General features: G+C 44.6%; 1 protein-coding gene across 3 annotated transcripts in view; it reads right to left on the bottom strand.

Annotated features, from left to right (window-relative positions):
• Positions 1-18,823, bottom strand: part of LOC123994653 (dedicator of cytokinesis protein 4-like) — a 162,604-nt gene that overhangs the window by 47,464 nt on the left and 96,317 nt on the right. For all 3 annotated transcript variants that reach the window (XM_046297507.1, XM_046297509.1, XM_046297508.1), the window contains exons 18-32: positions 18,667-18,764; positions 18,350-18,433; positions 17,558-17,658; positions 14,025-14,106; positions 13,411-13,581; positions 6,710-6,902; positions 6,215-6,351; positions 5,509-5,643; positions 2,620-2,718; positions 2,199-2,293; positions 1,988-2,063; positions 1,780-1,880; positions 1,618-1,676; positions 1,072-1,220; positions 579-664 (exon numbers count right to left, since the gene is read on the bottom strand). In XM_046297507.1, the coding sequence (XP_046153463.1) occupies positions 579-664; positions 1,072-1,220; positions 1,618-1,676; positions 1,780-1,880; positions 1,988-2,063; positions 2,199-2,293; positions 2,620-2,718; positions 5,509-5,643; positions 6,215-6,351; positions 6,710-6,902; positions 13,411-13,581; positions 14,025-14,106; positions 17,558-17,658; positions 18,350-18,433; positions 18,667-18,764 (1,666 nt within the window). The remainder of the gene's footprint in view (positions 1-578; positions 665-1,071; positions 1,221-1,617; positions 1,677-1,779; positions 1,881-1,987; positions 2,064-2,198; positions 2,294-2,619; positions 2,719-5,508; positions 5,644-6,214; positions 6,352-6,709; positions 6,903-13,410; positions 13,582-14,024; positions 14,107-17,557; positions 17,659-18,349; positions 18,434-18,666; positions 18,765-18,823) is intronic.

Genomic DNA, 18,823 nt, shown 5'->3' with positions numbered 1-18,823 from the left:
TAATATCAGCACACACTCACACAAGTTAGTTCAGGGTTAGTGATGTCCGTCAGGTAGATAAGGAGTGGAACAAAAAGACGATATACAGCTAGAAAGTGTCTGTTCGGGAAAACTTTACCAATCCACGGAAATAAGCTGTATCCAGACCGCACATGTTAAAGAGCAATGTGGTGGCACTAAGCGTTACATTCATAAACGGCCCAATTGATGTCTGACAAAAGGTGGGACTAGGACGTATGGGCTTGCAGTGCGATAAGACAATTAAACGAACTTCGCACAGACCAACAAAAAACAAACACTCACACACACACACAGACACACACTACAGCACAAAGCGTGCAAGGTGAAGGGACCAACCTGAGCACACGGACAAGGAGATCTCAGAGAGGAGGCGTGAAGGACTATGGATATGAGAGGAGGTGCTTGTCTGGAGAACTACAGAACCCGTCCCTTTTCCCACCCCACTTACATCCCTCCACGAGTCCTCTTACCTCACTCAATACAACACACAGACAAACTGATCCGGGCACTGACGTTTGCAGTACGGCGTGACCACATGCGCCTTCCCTCGGACTCACATGCTGTTGAAGAGCTCTCTGTACGTCTCGTCCCCTTTGCCTTCTGACATCAGACCGTCCAGTTTGTCGATCAGCTTGGCCTCCACCTGACGAGAGAACAGATTGATTATAATAATATAATAATAATGATTATGTAATCAATCTAGATCAATACACGGATGCCACCGTCGGGTACAGTCGATAACGGTCTGGTGGAACTGCAATATCCATAAAGTGCCACCAGGGGGTGATAGTGCTGGCCCCAGCCAGTCCAGTACCAGAGCTATACTTATTTTCCACCATAATTTGCAAATAAATTCATTAAAAATCCAACAATGTGATTATCTGGATTTTTCTCCTCATTTTGTCTGTCATAGTTGAAGTGTACCAATGATGAAAATTACAGGTCTCTCATCTTTTTAAGTGGGAGAACTTGCACAATTGGTGGCTGACTAAATACTTATTTGCCCCACTGTATATGAACTGCATAAATACAGACGGCTCTGGCCATTACCTGTTTGAAGTTTCCACTCCTCCTCTGCTCCCAGTCCATCATGTCATGGAAGATAGGGATCATGACATTCCTCAGGTCAGGCTGGGGAACCAGGGTCACCTCCAGGAATGGACCTATCATCGCCGGGATGAAGTTTAACTTGTGCTCACCTGGAGAGAGAGCGGGATGGAGAGAGCAGAAGAGAGAGAGGGAGAGATGGAGAGAGCAGGAGAGAGAGAGGGAGAGATGGAGAGATCAGGAGAGAGAGAGAGCAGAAGAGAGAGGGAGAGAGAGATGGATAGAGTGTGAGGGAGGGAGAGAGAGTGAGTGAGGGAGATGGAGAGAGCAGGAGAGAGAGTGAGTGAGAGATGGATAGAGTGTGAGGGAGGGAGAGAGAGTGAGTGAGGGAGATGGAGAGAGTGAGTGAGAGATGGATAGAGTGTGAGGGAGGGAGGGAGAGAGAGTGAGTGAGGGAGATGGAGAGAGCAGGAGAGGGAGAGAGATCAACTGCGTTCCTCTGAGAGACGAGCAAGAATCCAAAGAAGTGACACTGTGGCTGCATCGTACCTAAGTTCTGCCACATGCTGAAGATCTCACAACCCATCATCACCCTCATGTCCCCATACCTGTACAACGAGACAACACACAGGCGCCAGGTCAGAACAGCGCCGAAGCCAGCATGTGAAAAGTGGAGAAAGTTAGTGCATGTAGAATGTTTTGGAGACTTACTTCTCCAGTACCCTCTTCTTCTTGGACGGAGAGAAGGACTCCAGTTGAAGACAGGGCTGGTTGATGAAGATGACGGACAGATAGAAGTACGAGTCCCACACCTATAGGAAGACGCATTAAAAACACTTTATAGCATGTCGATGCTTTCTTCACGTTGTTTTGTTTTTGTTAAACAAAGACAGACAAAATGGATGTTTGCAGCTCTTACCTTGTAGTCAAACTTGTCATTGAGGAAGTTCTTCCTCAGAGCATCAGAGAGGTACAGGACTGTTGTTATGATTACACTGAGGGGGGGGGGGGGGGGGGTGTTGGACAACAAGATTATGTCGATGAACCAAACTATAAGCAGGTGTCAGCTAATATTGAGTAACTATGGAGGGACATCATTTTGAATCAAATATGTGGGATAAGTGGTTTACTTGTTGGTGACCAACCGCATGACAGTCCAATCTTTCAGGAACATCTCTGGTCGAATCAGAATGCGGAACACGGTGAAAATCTGCAAGAGAAAGTCCTGAAAAACAGAAAAAGCAGCACACTGCATTTACTTGGTTTAACAGCAATTGCCATTCAGCACATCACCAAACTATGAATGGAAAGTAATGTATTCAGAGTAGGAGTGCATTCATGATATCCATAGTGTTCATGGTATTCCTTCCTACTACTGTGAACTTAGTGACCCCATTTCCTCCTTTCCGCATTCCTATATCTCCATCGCACCTCTTCCTCAACCCCTGGCATGACCGTTCCTCATTACGCACACACACTCCTGCTACTGACTATGACACACAAGCGGAGTCATCAGTCAGATTCTGCTGAGTGGTGAGTGTGTAGCCTTACCCTCAGGTCATCTTTGCTGGTGAAGGCCTGCAGGAGCTGCTGGTAATGTTTATCACTCATCTGTCTGAGGAGAGCCAGCAGGCACGCCACAAACTCCCCCTGTAGACAGAGAGAGAGACGGAGAGACACTGATCATTTGGTACAAATCCGAACGACAACATCCAATTGATCCTCTCAAAATATCACAATTTGTTCAACTTGAAAAAATAACTAGTACTGACAGAAAAATGTGTTCCTTTGCGTTCCATGCGGACCCAGGGAAATGTGCTCATCTGTGGGGACACAAATGCGTGCACAGGAACACTACCTGATCTAACGAGCACACGAAGGGGACAGCTTTATTACAGGCCATAGAGTCTCTGTCATCATCTCCCCTGTAGAAACAGCAGTGGCAGCACCGTCAACAACAACGGAAGGGATCTGTTGCAGCTCTGTAGAAGCCTGGGTCTGTACTTTGTTCATTTCAATTGGCTATATTAAATTTGTTTAATTTGATCCTGAGTGTAGGTTATTTCCCTGACATCTGGAATCAAGGACTCATAACCCCAATCTTTAAGAACGGAGACAAATTTGACCCTAACAATTAGAGGCATTTGTGTGAACAGTAACCTGGGGATGGTTTTCTGTAATATTATAAATGTAAGAGTTCCAATCTTCCTTAGTAAGCACAATTTCTTGAGTAAAAGCCAAATTGGATTCATACCAAAACATCGCACAAATGATCATATTTACACCCTACACACCCCGATAGATAAACATGTCCACCAAAATAATACTAAAATATATGCATGCTTTATCGACTTCCAAAAAGCATTTGATTCCATTTGACATACAGGACTGTTCTACAAAGTTATTGAAAGTGGTGTAGGGGGTAAAACATATGACATAATTAAATCAATGTATACTGGCAATACGTGCAGCATTAAAATTGGTAAGAAAATAACAGAATTCTTTAACCAGGGGCGGGGCCTTCGCCAGGGGTGCAATCTGAGCCCTGCAATTTTCAATATTTACATTCACGAATTGGCCACCATTCTAGAAAAATACTCAGCCCCTGGTGTTAGTCTCCACAATTCAGAAGTTAAATGCCTACTCTTCGCAGATGACCTATGCCTGCTATTACCCACAGCACATGGCCTACAGCAGAGCCTGGACCTGCTAGAGCAGTACTGCCAGACCTGAGGCCCTGGCAGTAAACCCCAAAAAGACTAAAATAATGATTTTCCAGTGAAGATCCAGATCTCAGGGAATTAGACCAAAGTTCTCAATAGGTACAAAATACCCTTTTCAAAAAAATAAAGGGAACACTAAAATAACACATTCTAGATCTGAATGAATGAAATATTCTTATTAAATACTTTTTTCTTTACATAGTTGAATGTGCTGACAACAAAATCACAGAAAAATGATCAATGGAAATCAAATTTATCAACCCATGGAGGTCTGGGTTTGGAGTCACACTAAAGATTAAAGTGGAAAACCACACTACAGGCTGATCCAACTTCGATGAAATGTCCTTAAAACAAGTCAAAATGAGGCTCAGTAGTGTGTGTGGCCTCCACGTGCCTGTATGACCTCCCTACAACGCCTGGGCATGCTCCTGATGAGGAGGCGGATGGTCTCCTGAGGGATCTCCTCCCAGACCTGGACTAAAGCATCCGCCAACTCCTGGACAGTCTGTGGTGCAACGTGGCGTTGGTGGATGGCGCGAGACATGATGTCCCAGATGTGCTCAATTGGATTCAGGTCTGGGGAACGGGCGGGCCAGTCCATAGCATCAATGCCTTCCTCTTGCAGGAACTGCTGACACACTCCAGCCACATGAGGTCTAGCATTGTCTTGCATTAGGAGGAACCCAGGGCCAACCGCACCACCATATGGTTATGTACAGACTTAGTGAGCATAGCCTTGCTATTGAGAAAGGCCACCGTAGGCAGACATGGCTCTCAAAAGACAAGCTATGTGCTCACTGCCCACAAAATGAGGTGGAAACTGACCTGCACTTCCTAACCTCCTGCCCTATGTATGACCATATTAGAGACACATATTTCCCTCAGATTACACAGATCCACAAAGAATTCGAAAACAAATCCAATTTTGATAAACTCCCATATCTACTGGGTGAAATTCCAGTGTGCCATCACAGCAGCAAGATTTGTGACCTGTTGCCACAAGAAAAGGGCAACCAGTGAAGAACAAACACCATTGTAAATACAACCCATATTTATGCTTATTTATTTTCCCTTGCGTACTTTAACCATTTGTACATTGTTACAACACTGTATATATATAAATAATGTGACATTTGTAATGTCTTTATTGTTTTTGAAAGTTCTGTATGTGTAATGTTTACTGTTAATATTTATTGTTTATTTAACTTTTGTATATTATCTACCTCACTTGCTTTGGCAATGTTAACACATGTTTCCCATGCCAATAAAGCCCATTGAATTGAAAGAAAGAAAGAAAGAAAGAAAGAAAGAAAGAAAGAAAGAAAGAAAGAAAGAAAGAAAGAAAGAAAGAAAGAGAGAGAGAGAGAGAGAGACAGAGAGAAACAGCTTTTAACATCTGGGACACTGGCCACGTATACTATACAACAATGAGAGAGATGGAAGACCATGTACCTTGATGGAAGACCTGTAAATACTACAGTCAGAACAGGCTGGGAGAGAAATAAAGTGGTTATTTTCTACTTGTTTAGGTGGTTTGACATTTGGAAACATGTCAAATGGAAATGTAAGAGAATGGTTCTCTCTGAACTCAGCTGTGGTTAAGAGCAGGACAGAAGTACATCTCTCTTTGACCACAAATTCAGTTTCAATCATTGACCTTAAAACCTCACGCTATATTTCGAATGACTAGCAGTTACACACACACACACACACACACCGTGATGTCCTGGAACTGCAGTCTCATATTGGTCCCGGCTGCTTGTGGTCTGTTCGTGATCTCAAGGATGGTCCTCATCAGGACAACCAGCAGACTATCCACTATCAGGTCCACCTCCTCAGAAACCACCGGCTCCTAGGGACACACACAAGTTCACATTAAGTTTCCTACAGGTACATAATCATGATCATCATTACCCATACAGACAGTATGAAAACATACGGAACACAAAAAGATAGAAAAGACAGCCGTCTGTGTGTGTGTGTGTGTGTGTGCGCGCGCGCATGTGACTAGCTGCTTCTCAGCCAAACAGGCCAGCACCATGTCAAGGTCAGGACGAGACTTAACACAGGGACAAACTGCCACATCCACACTTTCACGTTTAATTGATTGTTCTGGCACCTAACTATCTGTTTACTTTGTTACTTGATTTACTGGACTCTATTATCAGTCTGGCAGGTTTTGCTAGTTTGTTTTAATACGCCACGCAAACAAACAATGATGTGTTCAGATCACAATACACATTGTTGTTATCAAATATCCAAGGGAACAATACCGTTTTTGAGCCATTAACAGTGAACTAGGTCATCTCGATTAACCCAGAACCTCAAATCTTGCACAATTCGTAGTCTGTCCATGATTAACCGCGAGGTGGCCGCCTAAAAGACTACAACTACCCATGGTGCTCTGCTGTGGCTGTACTCACGGTGGCGGTAGAGTCGTACTTCCTGACGAGAGAGAGCATGCTGGTGAGGATACGGGCACACATCACCAGGTCTCTCTGCTCCTGCATGTGGGCCTGCAACAGACGCAACACCACCGGGAGCAGGATACACCTCGACTCTGGAATACACACACTTGAACATGAAAACACACACACACAAAAATACTAGCATGTATGTTCTGCTCAAACACCTGTTTTTCTATTTTTATCCCTCTCTTGGGTGTGATTTTAACCCCTAGCCTTGCCTCTGAGCAAGCATCTAATAAAATGTTACCACAGCTATTTGTGTGAGTATATAATTATCATTAACTACAATTAACTGGCAAGTGCGCCTGTGTAGGTATGTAATTACTAGCAATTGTGCATAATCATGTGTGTGCGATATGTGTGGTTGTGTGTGTGCGTACATAACCCCCAAATGTTTGCTTCTGAGTGTTGTGTAAAATAAATATTGTGTGTGTGTGCGTGCGTTCCTACCTGTGTTGGTGTACAGCTGGCTCTCCACGGTCTTGGCGATGCAATGTAGCTTGACGGCTTCCAGGGGGCACTCAGCGCGAGCGGTGGCAGGCAGGCTGCCCAGCGTCTCCCTGACGAAGCCTGCCACCTCCCTCACCGTGAAGATCTTCAGCAGCTCCCCGTACACTGCAGGGAATGTCCTCAGGAACACCGCCTTGGAATACACAGACAGTGTATAAATATACAGTATCACCCCCCTTTGACATTTTTGGAAATAAATAGATGCCTACCACTTTGAAGATGCACAATATTTTTTATTGTGAAACAAACAAGAAATAAGACAAAAAAAACTGAACTTGAGCGTGCATAATATATTTTGCAGCAATTACAGCTGCAAGTCTCTTGGGATATATATCTCTATAAGCTTGGCACATCTAGCCACTGGGATTTTTGCCCATTCTTCAAGGCAAAACTGCTCCAGCTCCTTCAAGTTGGATGGGTTCCGCTTGTGTACAGCAATCTTTAAGTCATACCACAGATTCTCAATTGGGTTGAGGTGTGGGCTTTGACTAGGCCATTCCAAGACATTTAAATGTTTTCCCTTAAACCATTCAAGTGTTGCTTTCGCAGTATGCTTAGGGTCATTGTCCTGCTGGAAGGTGAACCTCCGTCCCAGTCTCAAATCTCTGGAAGACTGAAACAGGTTTTCTGCAAGAATTTCCCTGTATTTAGCGCCAACCATCATTCCTTCAATTCTGACCAGTTTCCCAGTCCCTGACGATGAAAAACATCCCCACAGCATGATGCTGCCACCACCATGCTTCCATGGTGTTCTCGGGGTTATGAGATGTGTTGGATTTGCACCATAGCATTTTCCTTGATGGCCAAAAAGCTCAATTTAGTCTCATCTAACCAGAGTACCTCCTTCCATATGTTTTGAGAGTTTCCCACATGCCTTTTGGCGAACAGCAATGGATTCTTTTCTGGCCACTCTTCCGTAAAGCCCAGCTCTGTGGAGTGTTCGGCTTAAGGACAGATACTCAAATCTCAAATCTCAAATCTCCGCTGTGGAGCTTTGCAGCTCCTTCAGGGTTATGGTGCTCTGTGGGATCCCTGACCTGTTTGGAGAGCTCCTTGATCTTCATGGTGTTGCTTGCTTGGTGGTGCCCATTGCTTAGTGGTGTTGCAGACTCTGGGGCCTTTCAAAACAGGTGTATATATACTGAGATCATGTGACACTTAAAAAAAGTCCACCTGTGTGCAATCAAATTAATTGTGTGACTTCTGAAGGTGATTGGTTGCAACAGATCTTAGTTAGGGGCTTCATAGCAAAGGGGGTGAATACCTTTCCGTAAAATAAATGAATATCACTTCACCAATTTGGACTATTTTGTGTATGTCCATTATATGAAATCCAAATAAAAATCAATTACAGGTTGTAATGCAACAAAATAGGAAAAACGTCAAGGAGGATGAATACTTTTGCAAGGCACAGTAGCTATCTAGCAGTATGTAGTACAGGTTTCTACCGAAAGTGACTCACGGTTAAATAATCATGGCCTCTAAACCTTCAAGCTGTATACTGGACCCTATTCCAACTAAACTACTGAAAGAGCTGCTTCCTGTGCTTGGCCCTCCTATGTTGAACATAATAAACGGCTCTCTATCCACTGGATGTGTACCAAACTCACTAAAAGTGGCAGTAATAAAGCCTCTCTTGAAAAAGCCAAACCTTGACCCAGAAAATATAAAAAAACTATCGGCCTATATCAAATCTTCCATTCCTCTCAAAGATTTTAGAGAAGGCTGTTGCGCAGCAACTCACTGCCTTCCTGAAGACAAACAATGTATATGAAATGCTTCAGTCTGGTTTTAGACCCCATCATAGCACTGAGACGGCACTTGTGAAGGTGGTAAATGACATTTTGATGGCATCGGACCGAGGCTCTGCATCTGTCCTCGTGCTCCTAGACCTTAGTGCTGCTTTTGATACCATCGATCACCACATTCTTTTGGAGAGATTGGAAACCCAAATTGGTCTACACGGACATGTTCTGGCCTGGTTTAGGTCTTATCTGTCGGAAAGATATCAGTTTGTCTCTGTGAATGGTTTGTCCTCTGACAAATCAACTGTACATTTCGGTGTTCCTCAAGGTTCTGTTTTAGGACCACTATTGTTTTCACTATATATTTTACCTCTTGGGGATGTTATTCGAAAACATAATGTAAACTTTCACTGCTATGCGGATGACACACAGCTGTACATTTCAATGAAACACGGTGAAGCACCAAAATTGCCCTCGCTAGAAGCATGTGTTTCAGACATAAGGAAGTGGATGGCTGCAAACTTTCTACTATTAAACTCGGACAAAACAGAGATGCTTGTTCTAGGTCCCAAGAAACAAAGAGATCTTCTGTTGAATCTGACAATTAATCTTAATGGTTGTACAGTCGTCTCAAATAAAACTGTGAAGGACCTCGGCGTTACTCTGGACCCTGATCTCTCTTTTGAAGAACATATCAAGACCATTTCGAGGACAGCTTTTTTCCATCTACGTAACATTGCAAAAATCAGAAACTTTCTGTCCAAAAATGATGCAGAAAAATTAATCCATGCTTTTGTCACTTCTAGGTTAGACTACTGCAATGCTCTATTTTCCGGCTACCCGGATAAAGCACTAAATAAACTTCAGTTAGTGCTAAATACGGCTGCTAGAATCCTGACTAGAACCAAAAAATTTGATCATATTACTCCAGTGCTAGCCTCTCTACACTGGCTTCCTGTCAAAGCAAGGGCTGATTTCAAGGTTTTACTGCTAACCTACAAAGCATTACATGGGCTTGCTCCTACCTACCTCTCTGAGTACATACCTATACGTACGCTACGGTCACAAGACGCAGGCCTCCTAATTGTCCCTAGAATTTCTAAGCAAACAGCTGGAGGCAGGGCTTTCTCCTATAGAGCTCCATTTTTATGGAACGGTCTGCCTACCCATGTCAGAGACGCAAACTCGGTCTCAACCTTTAAGTCTTTACTGAAGACTCATCTCTTCAGTGGGTCATATGATTGAGTGTAGTCTGGCCCAGGAGTGGGAAGGTGAACGGAAAGGCTCTGGAGCAACGAACCGCCCTTGCTGTCTCTGCCTGGCCGGTTCCCCTTTTTCCACTGGGATTCTCTGCCTCTAACCCTGTTACGGGGGCTGAGTCACTGGCTTGCTGGGGCTCTCTCGTGCCGTCCCTGGGGGGTGCGTCACCTGGGTGGGTTGATTCACTGTTGTGGTCGGCCTGTCTGTTTCCCCCCTTTGGGTTGTACCGTGTCGGAGATCTTTGTGGGCTATACTCGGCCTTGTCTCAGGATGGTAAGTTGGTGGTTGTAGATTTCCCTCTAGTGGTGTGGGGGCTGTGCTTTGGCAAAGTGGGTGGGGTTATATCCTTCCTGTTTGGCCCTGTCCGGGGTGTCCTCGGATGGGGCCACAGTGTCTCCTGACCCCTCCTGTCTCAGCCTCCAGTATTTATGCTGCAGTAGTTTATGTGTCGGGGGGCTAGGGTCAGTTTGTTTATCTGGAGTACTTCTCCTGTCCTATTCGGTGTCCTGTGTAAATCTAAGTGTGCGTTCTCTAATTCTCTCCTTCTCTCCTTCTTTCTCTCTCTCGGAGGACCTGAGCCCTAGAACCATGCCCCAGGACTACCTGACATGATGACTCCTTGCTGTCCCCAGTCCACCTGGCCATGCTGCTGCTCCAGTTTCAACTGGCCTGGGCCCTAGGACCATGTCCCAGGACTACCTGACATGAGGACTCCTTGCTGTCCCCAGTCCACCTGGCCATGCTCCTGCTCCAGTTTCAACTGTTCTGCCTTACTATTATTCAACCATGCTGGTCATTTATGAACATTTGAACATCTTGGCCACGTTCTGTTATAATCTCCACCCGGCACAGCCAGAAGAGGACTGGCCACCCCACATATGCTCTCTCTAATTCTCTCTTTCTTTCTCTCTCTCGGAGGACCTGAGCCCTAGGACCGTGCCCCAGGACTACCTGACATGATGGCTCCTTGCTGTCCCCAGTCCACCTGACTGTGCTGCTGCTCCAGTTTCAACTGTTTGCCTTATTATTATTTGACCATGCTGGTCATTTATGAACATTTGAACATCTTGGTCATTTTCTGTTATAATCTCTACCCGGCACAGCCAGAAGAGGACTGGCCACCCCACATAGCCCGGTTCCTCTCTAGGTTTCTTCCTAGGTTTTGGCCTTTCTAGGGAGTTTTTCCTAGCCACCGTGCTTTTACACCTGCATTGTTTGCTGTTTGGGGTTTTAGGCTGGGTTTCTGTACAGCACTTTGAGATATCAGCTGATGTACGAAGGGCTATATAAATAAATTTGATTTGATTTGATTTGATTTGATTTAACACATAGGCTACTTTTAGTCATTATGTGCCTTATTAGAAAATGTTACTCAAACCATATACCGTTTAGGTGTAGAACACACTTATCTAGAGGAGGCTTATACCTAAAGTGATCAACAGTTACACTAACAAATAGGCTACTGTATATTCAGTAAATGTGGCCCATGAGAAATCAAACCAATCATAACCAATGCTTCAACCGATACAGTCTAGGACCCCCAACACACACTGCAGGACGTCTATTCTATGCCTGTACAGAAACACAATTCCACTACAGTATAATATATCTTGATGTCCCTCATCTCTAACCTACAGTGCCTTCAGAAAGCATTCCTACCCCTGGACTTAATCCACATTGTGTTGTGTTATAACCCACCAGATGGCATATGAGCGTGTCATAAACCACGGCAAAATGTGTAGAATTGCTGGAAATGAGCTTTAACGGTCGACGTTGAGCACGAAAAACAATCCAACTCCTCCTCTTTCTCATTTTTCAAACAGAAACACGGTGTGCCTTTGGTGGTTCATCGATGTGTCGTTCTGGTCGTGAGCGCTGCACTCGACATAGCTAGTTTGTTAGCTAAGCTAGACACTTTAGCTAGCCAGTAACTCCTCCAGCATGCGTCGACGTCATTTCACAGGTTTTCTTTTTGTAACGGAAGCTGTAGAGCTCGATAAGAAATGGCACTTCTGTGTCCAAATATGTTACTCATAATTTGTTTTTAAGAATTAAAAATGACCTGGTATAATGGTGCATTGAGCAGTTACACAGTTTAAAGCCATTCTTTTTTGCGTTTTTGCCCAAAGTCTACCTTTATAAGTAACTGCCCAGTGTTTCCAGGTTGCTATGAAATATGACCTACAATTAATTACAATATGAGTAAAATAGTTTTCCTTCTAGAAGATGGTAGTTAAGTATGTTTAAAAAAGCAGCTATTCTATGTTGGAATGGTGTGGGCGTATACCAGTCATTAAAAATATGAACATGGATTAGGAGTGGCTTGACCTGCATTCTCCTATAGCCGTTGTTCTGTTCGGTTGTAGATCAAGATGACAATAGATCAGCAATCAGCCATTTGTTTAACTAGATTGTGCTAAGAGGTGCACACTGTTACTGTGCATGGTTACTGTTCTGTGTCTAGTTAAAATGATTTCATGGCGGTACTGGAAGGGAGGACAGGTGGAGCAGCATGATGACACCAGGGTGTAATAACAACCCACACAAGGTGAAAAGCGCAGTGTGTGGTAAGGATCTCCAGCAGAGAGTGAGAGCCAGAGTGAATGGTCACTCACGCAACAGGGTGAACAGACAGACTGACGGGCCAGGTCATTATCAGTTGGGTTCATTAGGGTGGGCTGCTGTGGGAGTTTACACAGCTAAGTGTGCAGTAAACACACACAACCACACACACACACACACCCACCCACCCACCCACCCACCCACCCACCAGTGGCTTATATCTTAGTGTGCAACCTTGAATTAGACCCACACATTATCTGTGGAGGGCCCAAGGGAGAGACAGGCTGGAGGCCAACAGAGAGCCACTGGAGAGAGACGATTACTAGAGAGCAGGGACACACACACATAATGTATTACTGTAGATTAGGATCTCGAGGATTTGGGGGAAGGAGGACAAGCGGGTCTCTGGTGTATAATAAGCACACACACACACCCTCATACTACCGTGTGTGTCTGTACAAACAAAGACATCAGCTGAAGACAGAGACACACAGACACACACGCTACACTGTGTGTAATTCAGATTATTTGTGGGTGTGTTTAGCAGCTTTGTTTTAGTCTTCCTGGAGAGCAGTTCAGCCTGGTTTTGTGCTGTGCAGCCCCCCCAAGACAAAGTATGAAATATGAATTACAAAGTATCTCCAGGGTTTATAATCTGCGTGAAATTCAATTAAAAACATTTTCTTACAAATCAAACTGAATTAAGTGGGATTGCTTATTGCTTGAAACATAACACGCACGCACACACGCACAGAGAAGCCTGCCTCCTGCTGTTATTACCCATGGCATATAAAGCAAGACAGACCAGGATGCAATGTTGATAACCTCTGTGCTCTCTATCAATCATGTGGGGCATGTTTCATGTCTGCACTGCGTCAAGCCACTGTGTCAATGGCACGTGCGTGTACACACACACACACACACACACACACACACACACACACACACACACACACACACACACACACACACACACACACACACACACACACACACACACACACACACACACACACACACACACACACACACACACACACACACACAGTCAGAAAAACACACACACCGACACACCTGTGTCTGGGTGATGGGGCTGGTGATCTTGTTCTCCTGGGACAGGAAGAAGCGGATGGACATGAACAGCTCGTGGACGCAGCAACGGAACTCCTCCTCGCTCTGACCACCGGTGGCGAGGGCGAAGAGACGCCGGGACTGGATGATGTACTTAAAGATATACTCAGTGGCCTGGGGGGGGGCATAAAGTAACACACAGTTACTCACTGATAACATCACCCATCCACCATAATGCTAGATAACACTGGTCTTAAAACATAATAGGAAAACATATTAGTGTCGTTGATGTGGGTCCATGCATTTAAGTGTGTTACTAGGCCCTTAAAAGTAACTTGTAATGGAAATGTTGAACACCCAAAGTGTAGCATTTCCACTTTTTGAAACTGCATGCAGCAACAATGAGAGAGAGGTGGCAAAAAGAGACTAATGAATGATACGGAGATATCCTCAACACATGCTGAAGAGGATGTGTGTGTGTGTGTGTGTGTGTGTGTGTGTGTGTGTGTGTGTGTGTGTGTGTGTGTGTGTGTGTGTGTGTGTGTGTGTGTGTGTGTGTGTGTGTGTGTGTGTGTGTGTGTGTGTGTGTGTGTGTGTGTTCAGGAGCACACACTCACATTGAGGACCTGCTGAATGTGATCCTGGTGCTCAGCGTCTATGATGCGATCCACGTACCACTTCAGTACTTTGATCAGGTCCCTGCGAAAGACACACGTCTAGCATCAACTACTGACCTCGACCTTTCCCCGCGATCACAATGCATTTCCACCAACAACCCCAAGCATCCACCGACATATCGCAGAGGCGCAACACACAAAGGACGCCTTGGTGCAGCATGAGTAAACGCTTGACAGTGCATGTAAAATCTCTGCGTGTGATACACCCGCATTGTTAAAAATGTATGGCGATGGTGTTCATAAACAACGTCTAGGGCTGAACAACCTTCGATTGTGTTCTGTTCATGCAACAAAAGAAACAGAACACAAGGGTTGGTTTAGAAAACCCTCTGTGTGGCAAGGCAATGGTGCGATAACAATACTGCAGGTTTGAGAGCACACACTTACAGATAATTGAACAACATCATAAGAGACAGTAGGAGTACAAGGGAAAATGGTGGAGAGAGCACAGTCATTTGCACAGAATGAACATCTGTGTGGGAGATGTTTTGCCTGCTTTTCTGTGATTGGAACGTGATCGCACGTTGATTGGTGTTCCCTTGGGCACATAGCGTACTGAAGAGACAAACACCATTTTGTTGGACATAACCAGCTAATAAAGTGCACAATGTTATTTCTAGTACTGAATTGGTACAATACATGGTCAAAAGTATGTGGACACCCGCTCATTCCAAAATCATGAGCATTAATATAGAGTTGGTCCCCCCTTTTGCCGCGCAAACAGCCTCCACTCTTCTGGGAAGGCTTTCCATTCAGCCACAAGAGCATTGTTGAGGTCGGGCATTGATGTTGGGCGATTAGACCTGGCTTGCAGTCAGCATCTCAAAGGTGTTCGATGGGGTTGAGGTCAAGGCTCTATGTAGGCCAGTCAAGTTTTCCACAACGATATCTACATGGACCTCATTTTGTGCACGGGGGCATTGTCATGCTGAAACAGGAAAGGGCCTTCACCAAACTATTGCCACAAAGTTGGAAGCGTAGAATTGTCTAGAATGTCATTGTGTGTTGTAGCATTAAGATTTCCCTTCACTAGAACTAAGGGGCCTAGCCCAAACCATATAAAACAGCTCCAGACCATTATTCCTCATCCACCAAACTTTACAGTTGGCACAATGCAGTCGGACAGTTGGCGTTCTCCTGGCATCCGCCAAACCTAGATTCGTCTGTCAGACTGCGAGATAGTGAAGTGTGATTCATCACTAGCTATAGCAGGGCAGAAATTTGACGAACTGACTTGTTGGAAAGGTGGCATCCTATGACGGTGCCACATTGAAGGTCACTGAGTTCTTCGGTAAGGCCATTCTACTGCCAATGTTTGTCTATGGAGATTGCATGGCTGTGTGCTTGATTTTATACACCTGTCAGCAACTGGTGTGGCTCAAACAGCCATATACACTAATGTGAAGGGGTGTCCACATACCTTTGCATGTACACTAACGTTCACAATTTATGTCAATTAAAATAACATCAAATTGATCAGCAATACAGTGTAGACATGGTTAATTTTGTAAATGACTATTGTAGCTATAAAACGGCAGAGTTTTTATGGAATATCTACATAGGCGTACAGAGGCCCATTATCAGCACTCCTGTGTTCCATTGGCACGTTGTGTTAGCTAATCCAAGTTTATCACTGTAAAATACTAATTGATCATTAGGAAACCCTTTTGCAATTATGTTAGCACAGCTGAAAACTGTTGTACTGATTAAAGAAGCAATAAAACTGACCTTATTTAGACTAGTTGAGTATCTGGGGAATCAGCATTTGTGGGTTCAATTATAGGCTCAAAATGGCCAGAAACAAAGACCTTCTGAAACTCGTCAGTCTATTCTTGTTCTGAGAAATTAAGGCTATTCCATGCGAGAAATTTCCAAGAAACTGAAGATCTCGCACAATGCTGTGTACTACTCCTGTCACAGAACAGCGCAAACTGGCCCTAACCAGAATAGAAAGAGGAGTGGGAGGCCCCGGTGCACAACTGAGCAAGAGGACAAGTATATTAGAGTGTCTAGTTTGAGAAACAGACGCCTCACAAGTCCTCAGCTTCATTAAATAGTACCCGCAAAAACCCAGTCTCAACATCAACAGTGAAGAGCGACACTGGGATGCTGGCCTTCTTGGCAGACTTGCAAAGAAAAAGCCATATCTCAGACTGGCCAATAAAAAGAAAACATTAAGATGGACAAAAGAACACAGACACTGGACAGGGAAGATTGGAAAAAAGTGTTATGGACAGACAAATCTAGGTTTGAGGTGTTCGGATCACAAAGAAGAACAGTCGTGTGATGCAGAAAAAATGAAAATATGCTGGAGGAGTGCTTGATGCCACCTGTCAAGCATGGTGGAGGCAATGTGATGGTCTGGGGGTGCTTTGGTGGTGGTTAAGTGGGAGATTTGTACAGAGTAAAAGGGCTCTTGAAGGCAATCATTCAATTTTGCAACACCATGCCATACCCTCTGGACAGCACTTAATTGGAGCCAGTTTCCTCCTACAACAGGACAATGACCCAAAGCACAGCTCCAAACTATGCAAGAATTATTTAGGGATGAAGCAGTCAGCTGGTATTTTGTCTATGATGGACTGGCCAGCACAGTCACCGGATCTCAACCCTATTGAGCTGTTGTGGGAGCAGCTTGACCGTATGGTACGTAAGAAGTGCCCATCAAGCCAACCCAACTCGTGGGAGGTGCTTCAGGAAGCATGGAGTGAAATCTCTTCAGGGTACCTCAACAAATTGACAATTAGAATGCCAAAGGCTGCAAGGCTGTAATTGCTGCAAATGGAGGATTCTTTGACAAAAGCAACGCTTGAAGGACACAATTATTATTTCAATTCTAAATCGTTATTTATAACCTTGTCAACATCTTGACTATATTTCCTATTCTTTTTGCAACTCATTTCATGTATGTTTTCGTGGAAAACAAGGACATTTCTAAGTGACCCAAAACTTTTGAACGGTAGTGTATAGTGTACATACTAGTGTACAACTAAACCACCGTAGACGATGAGTCTAGAGGCAGGCAACACACTCTCTCTATATATGACGGTGAGTTTATTGAGTTTATTGAGTTTATTTTAGGTGAGGGAGAGGTGAGCGCTTTAGCTGTGAGCCTGACAGGAGAGGGGTGTTAGTGAGAAATGAGCAGCGTGAGCGCTTAGCAGGCAGTGTGGGCAGAACAGTGCGAGTGTATCACAATGTGAGTTTGAGGCGACGGCACAGCGTCTGAGGAACAGTGAGCGTATGTGGCAGGAAGTGTGTGCTTGCAGGCCCAAATCAACGTGAGACATTGAGGACGCGTGATCCTAATTATAGTTTTCAAAACAGGTGGCGCCGCAGGTGACTCGTTCACACCACTGAAGCACCTTTTGCCACCCCCATCATTATCACCAGGTAGTATACCGTAGGCCTTACCATAGGACAACCGTAAAACAACCATAATACACACTAGGAGGAGAACGAGAGAAACACACCTGTAAGACAAGGCTCCAGCAAAATGACTCTCGATGTAGGTGTCCATGACGGGCTTGAAATGATGGAACTTGCTGTCCTGTAGCAGGTTAATGATGTGGACCTGAAAGAGAAAGGGAAATAACTCACATGCTTGCCACAAAATGCAACACTCTTTATTGAGCCAACAACGAACACCATTGTAAATAAGAATTTGTTCTTCACTGACTTGCCTAGTTAAATAAAGGTTACATTCCAAAAAAATGTATATATATTTATTCAACCTAACCTCCTATGTGACACAAACTGGCCTAGTTGTCCAGATTCATCATGCAGTCACAAAGGCAGTTTGACTGGCTCACTTTCACCCATGATGAACAAGAGCAGAGATGAGTGAGTGAGTGAGTGGACCAAGTTAATTGCAAGCAGATCAATCCCTCAGCTCTATATTAGAGTGATGCAGAATGGCTGGGATTGATCAGCGAAGGCTGTGAACCGTTACAATATTAAGCACATCCATTGGCTCAAGCTTCCAGTGTGTGTGTCTGTGTTCACCATGCATCATTGCGCTTTTTCTCTCTGACCACAGTAAGCCACTATTGGACACAGGCCTTCTTCTCTAATGAGGCTTGGTCTACTTCCCGACTCATGCGCACGCACACACACACAATTAGTTCTGCAGTCATGACATCCCAATCCTGGCTCCAACCAGCATTCAACCAGCAGTGTGTCGAATCAACTAACGATTTAGCTGTCAGGGAGGGAGAACACAATATGCTAGGAAATAGAAGACCCCAGAAGCAGTAGCCACTTACCAGGCAGTCAAACACCTTCAGCCCATACCTCTGGGAACTCTCGTCCAAGATCCCAAAGAGAGTATCAAGTGTGTCCTGTAAAAACTGGTGCGGGAGAGATAGAGCGATAGACATACATGAGTGAATATCTACGAGATCATGTGGTGACAATCATATGATACATCTATAAAACACATCTAGAACACATTTCTGTTTTGAAGATTGGCAGACATTTTCAAGCAAATCACAAAAAGGTCAATCTGAACAGGACATTGTTTGAGTGACGTGATCCTGAACCAATCAGGGTGAAGATGGGAGGCCCCGGGGGGGGGCGGTACCTTGACTATCTCAGAGCCATCGATCTCTTTCAGCTTTAACAGGCTGTCATTGATCCTCTCTGGGTGGGCTCTCCACTTCAGCAGGTCTAACATGTCACCTACAGAGACACATGAAGAGAAACAACCACCGTTACATCATGGACAACCTCGGTTAGTG

Source organism: Oncorhynchus gorbuscha, linkage group LG14 (assembly GCF_021184085.1).
Source record: "Oncorhynchus gorbuscha isolate QuinsamMale2020 ecotype Even-year linkage group LG14, OgorEven_v1.0, whole genome shotgun sequence".
Taxonomy (NCBI): Eukaryota; Metazoa; Chordata; class Actinopteri; order Salmoniformes; family Salmonidae; genus Oncorhynchus; species Oncorhynchus gorbuscha.
This window is presented reverse-complemented; position numbering and strand designations above follow the sequence as displayed.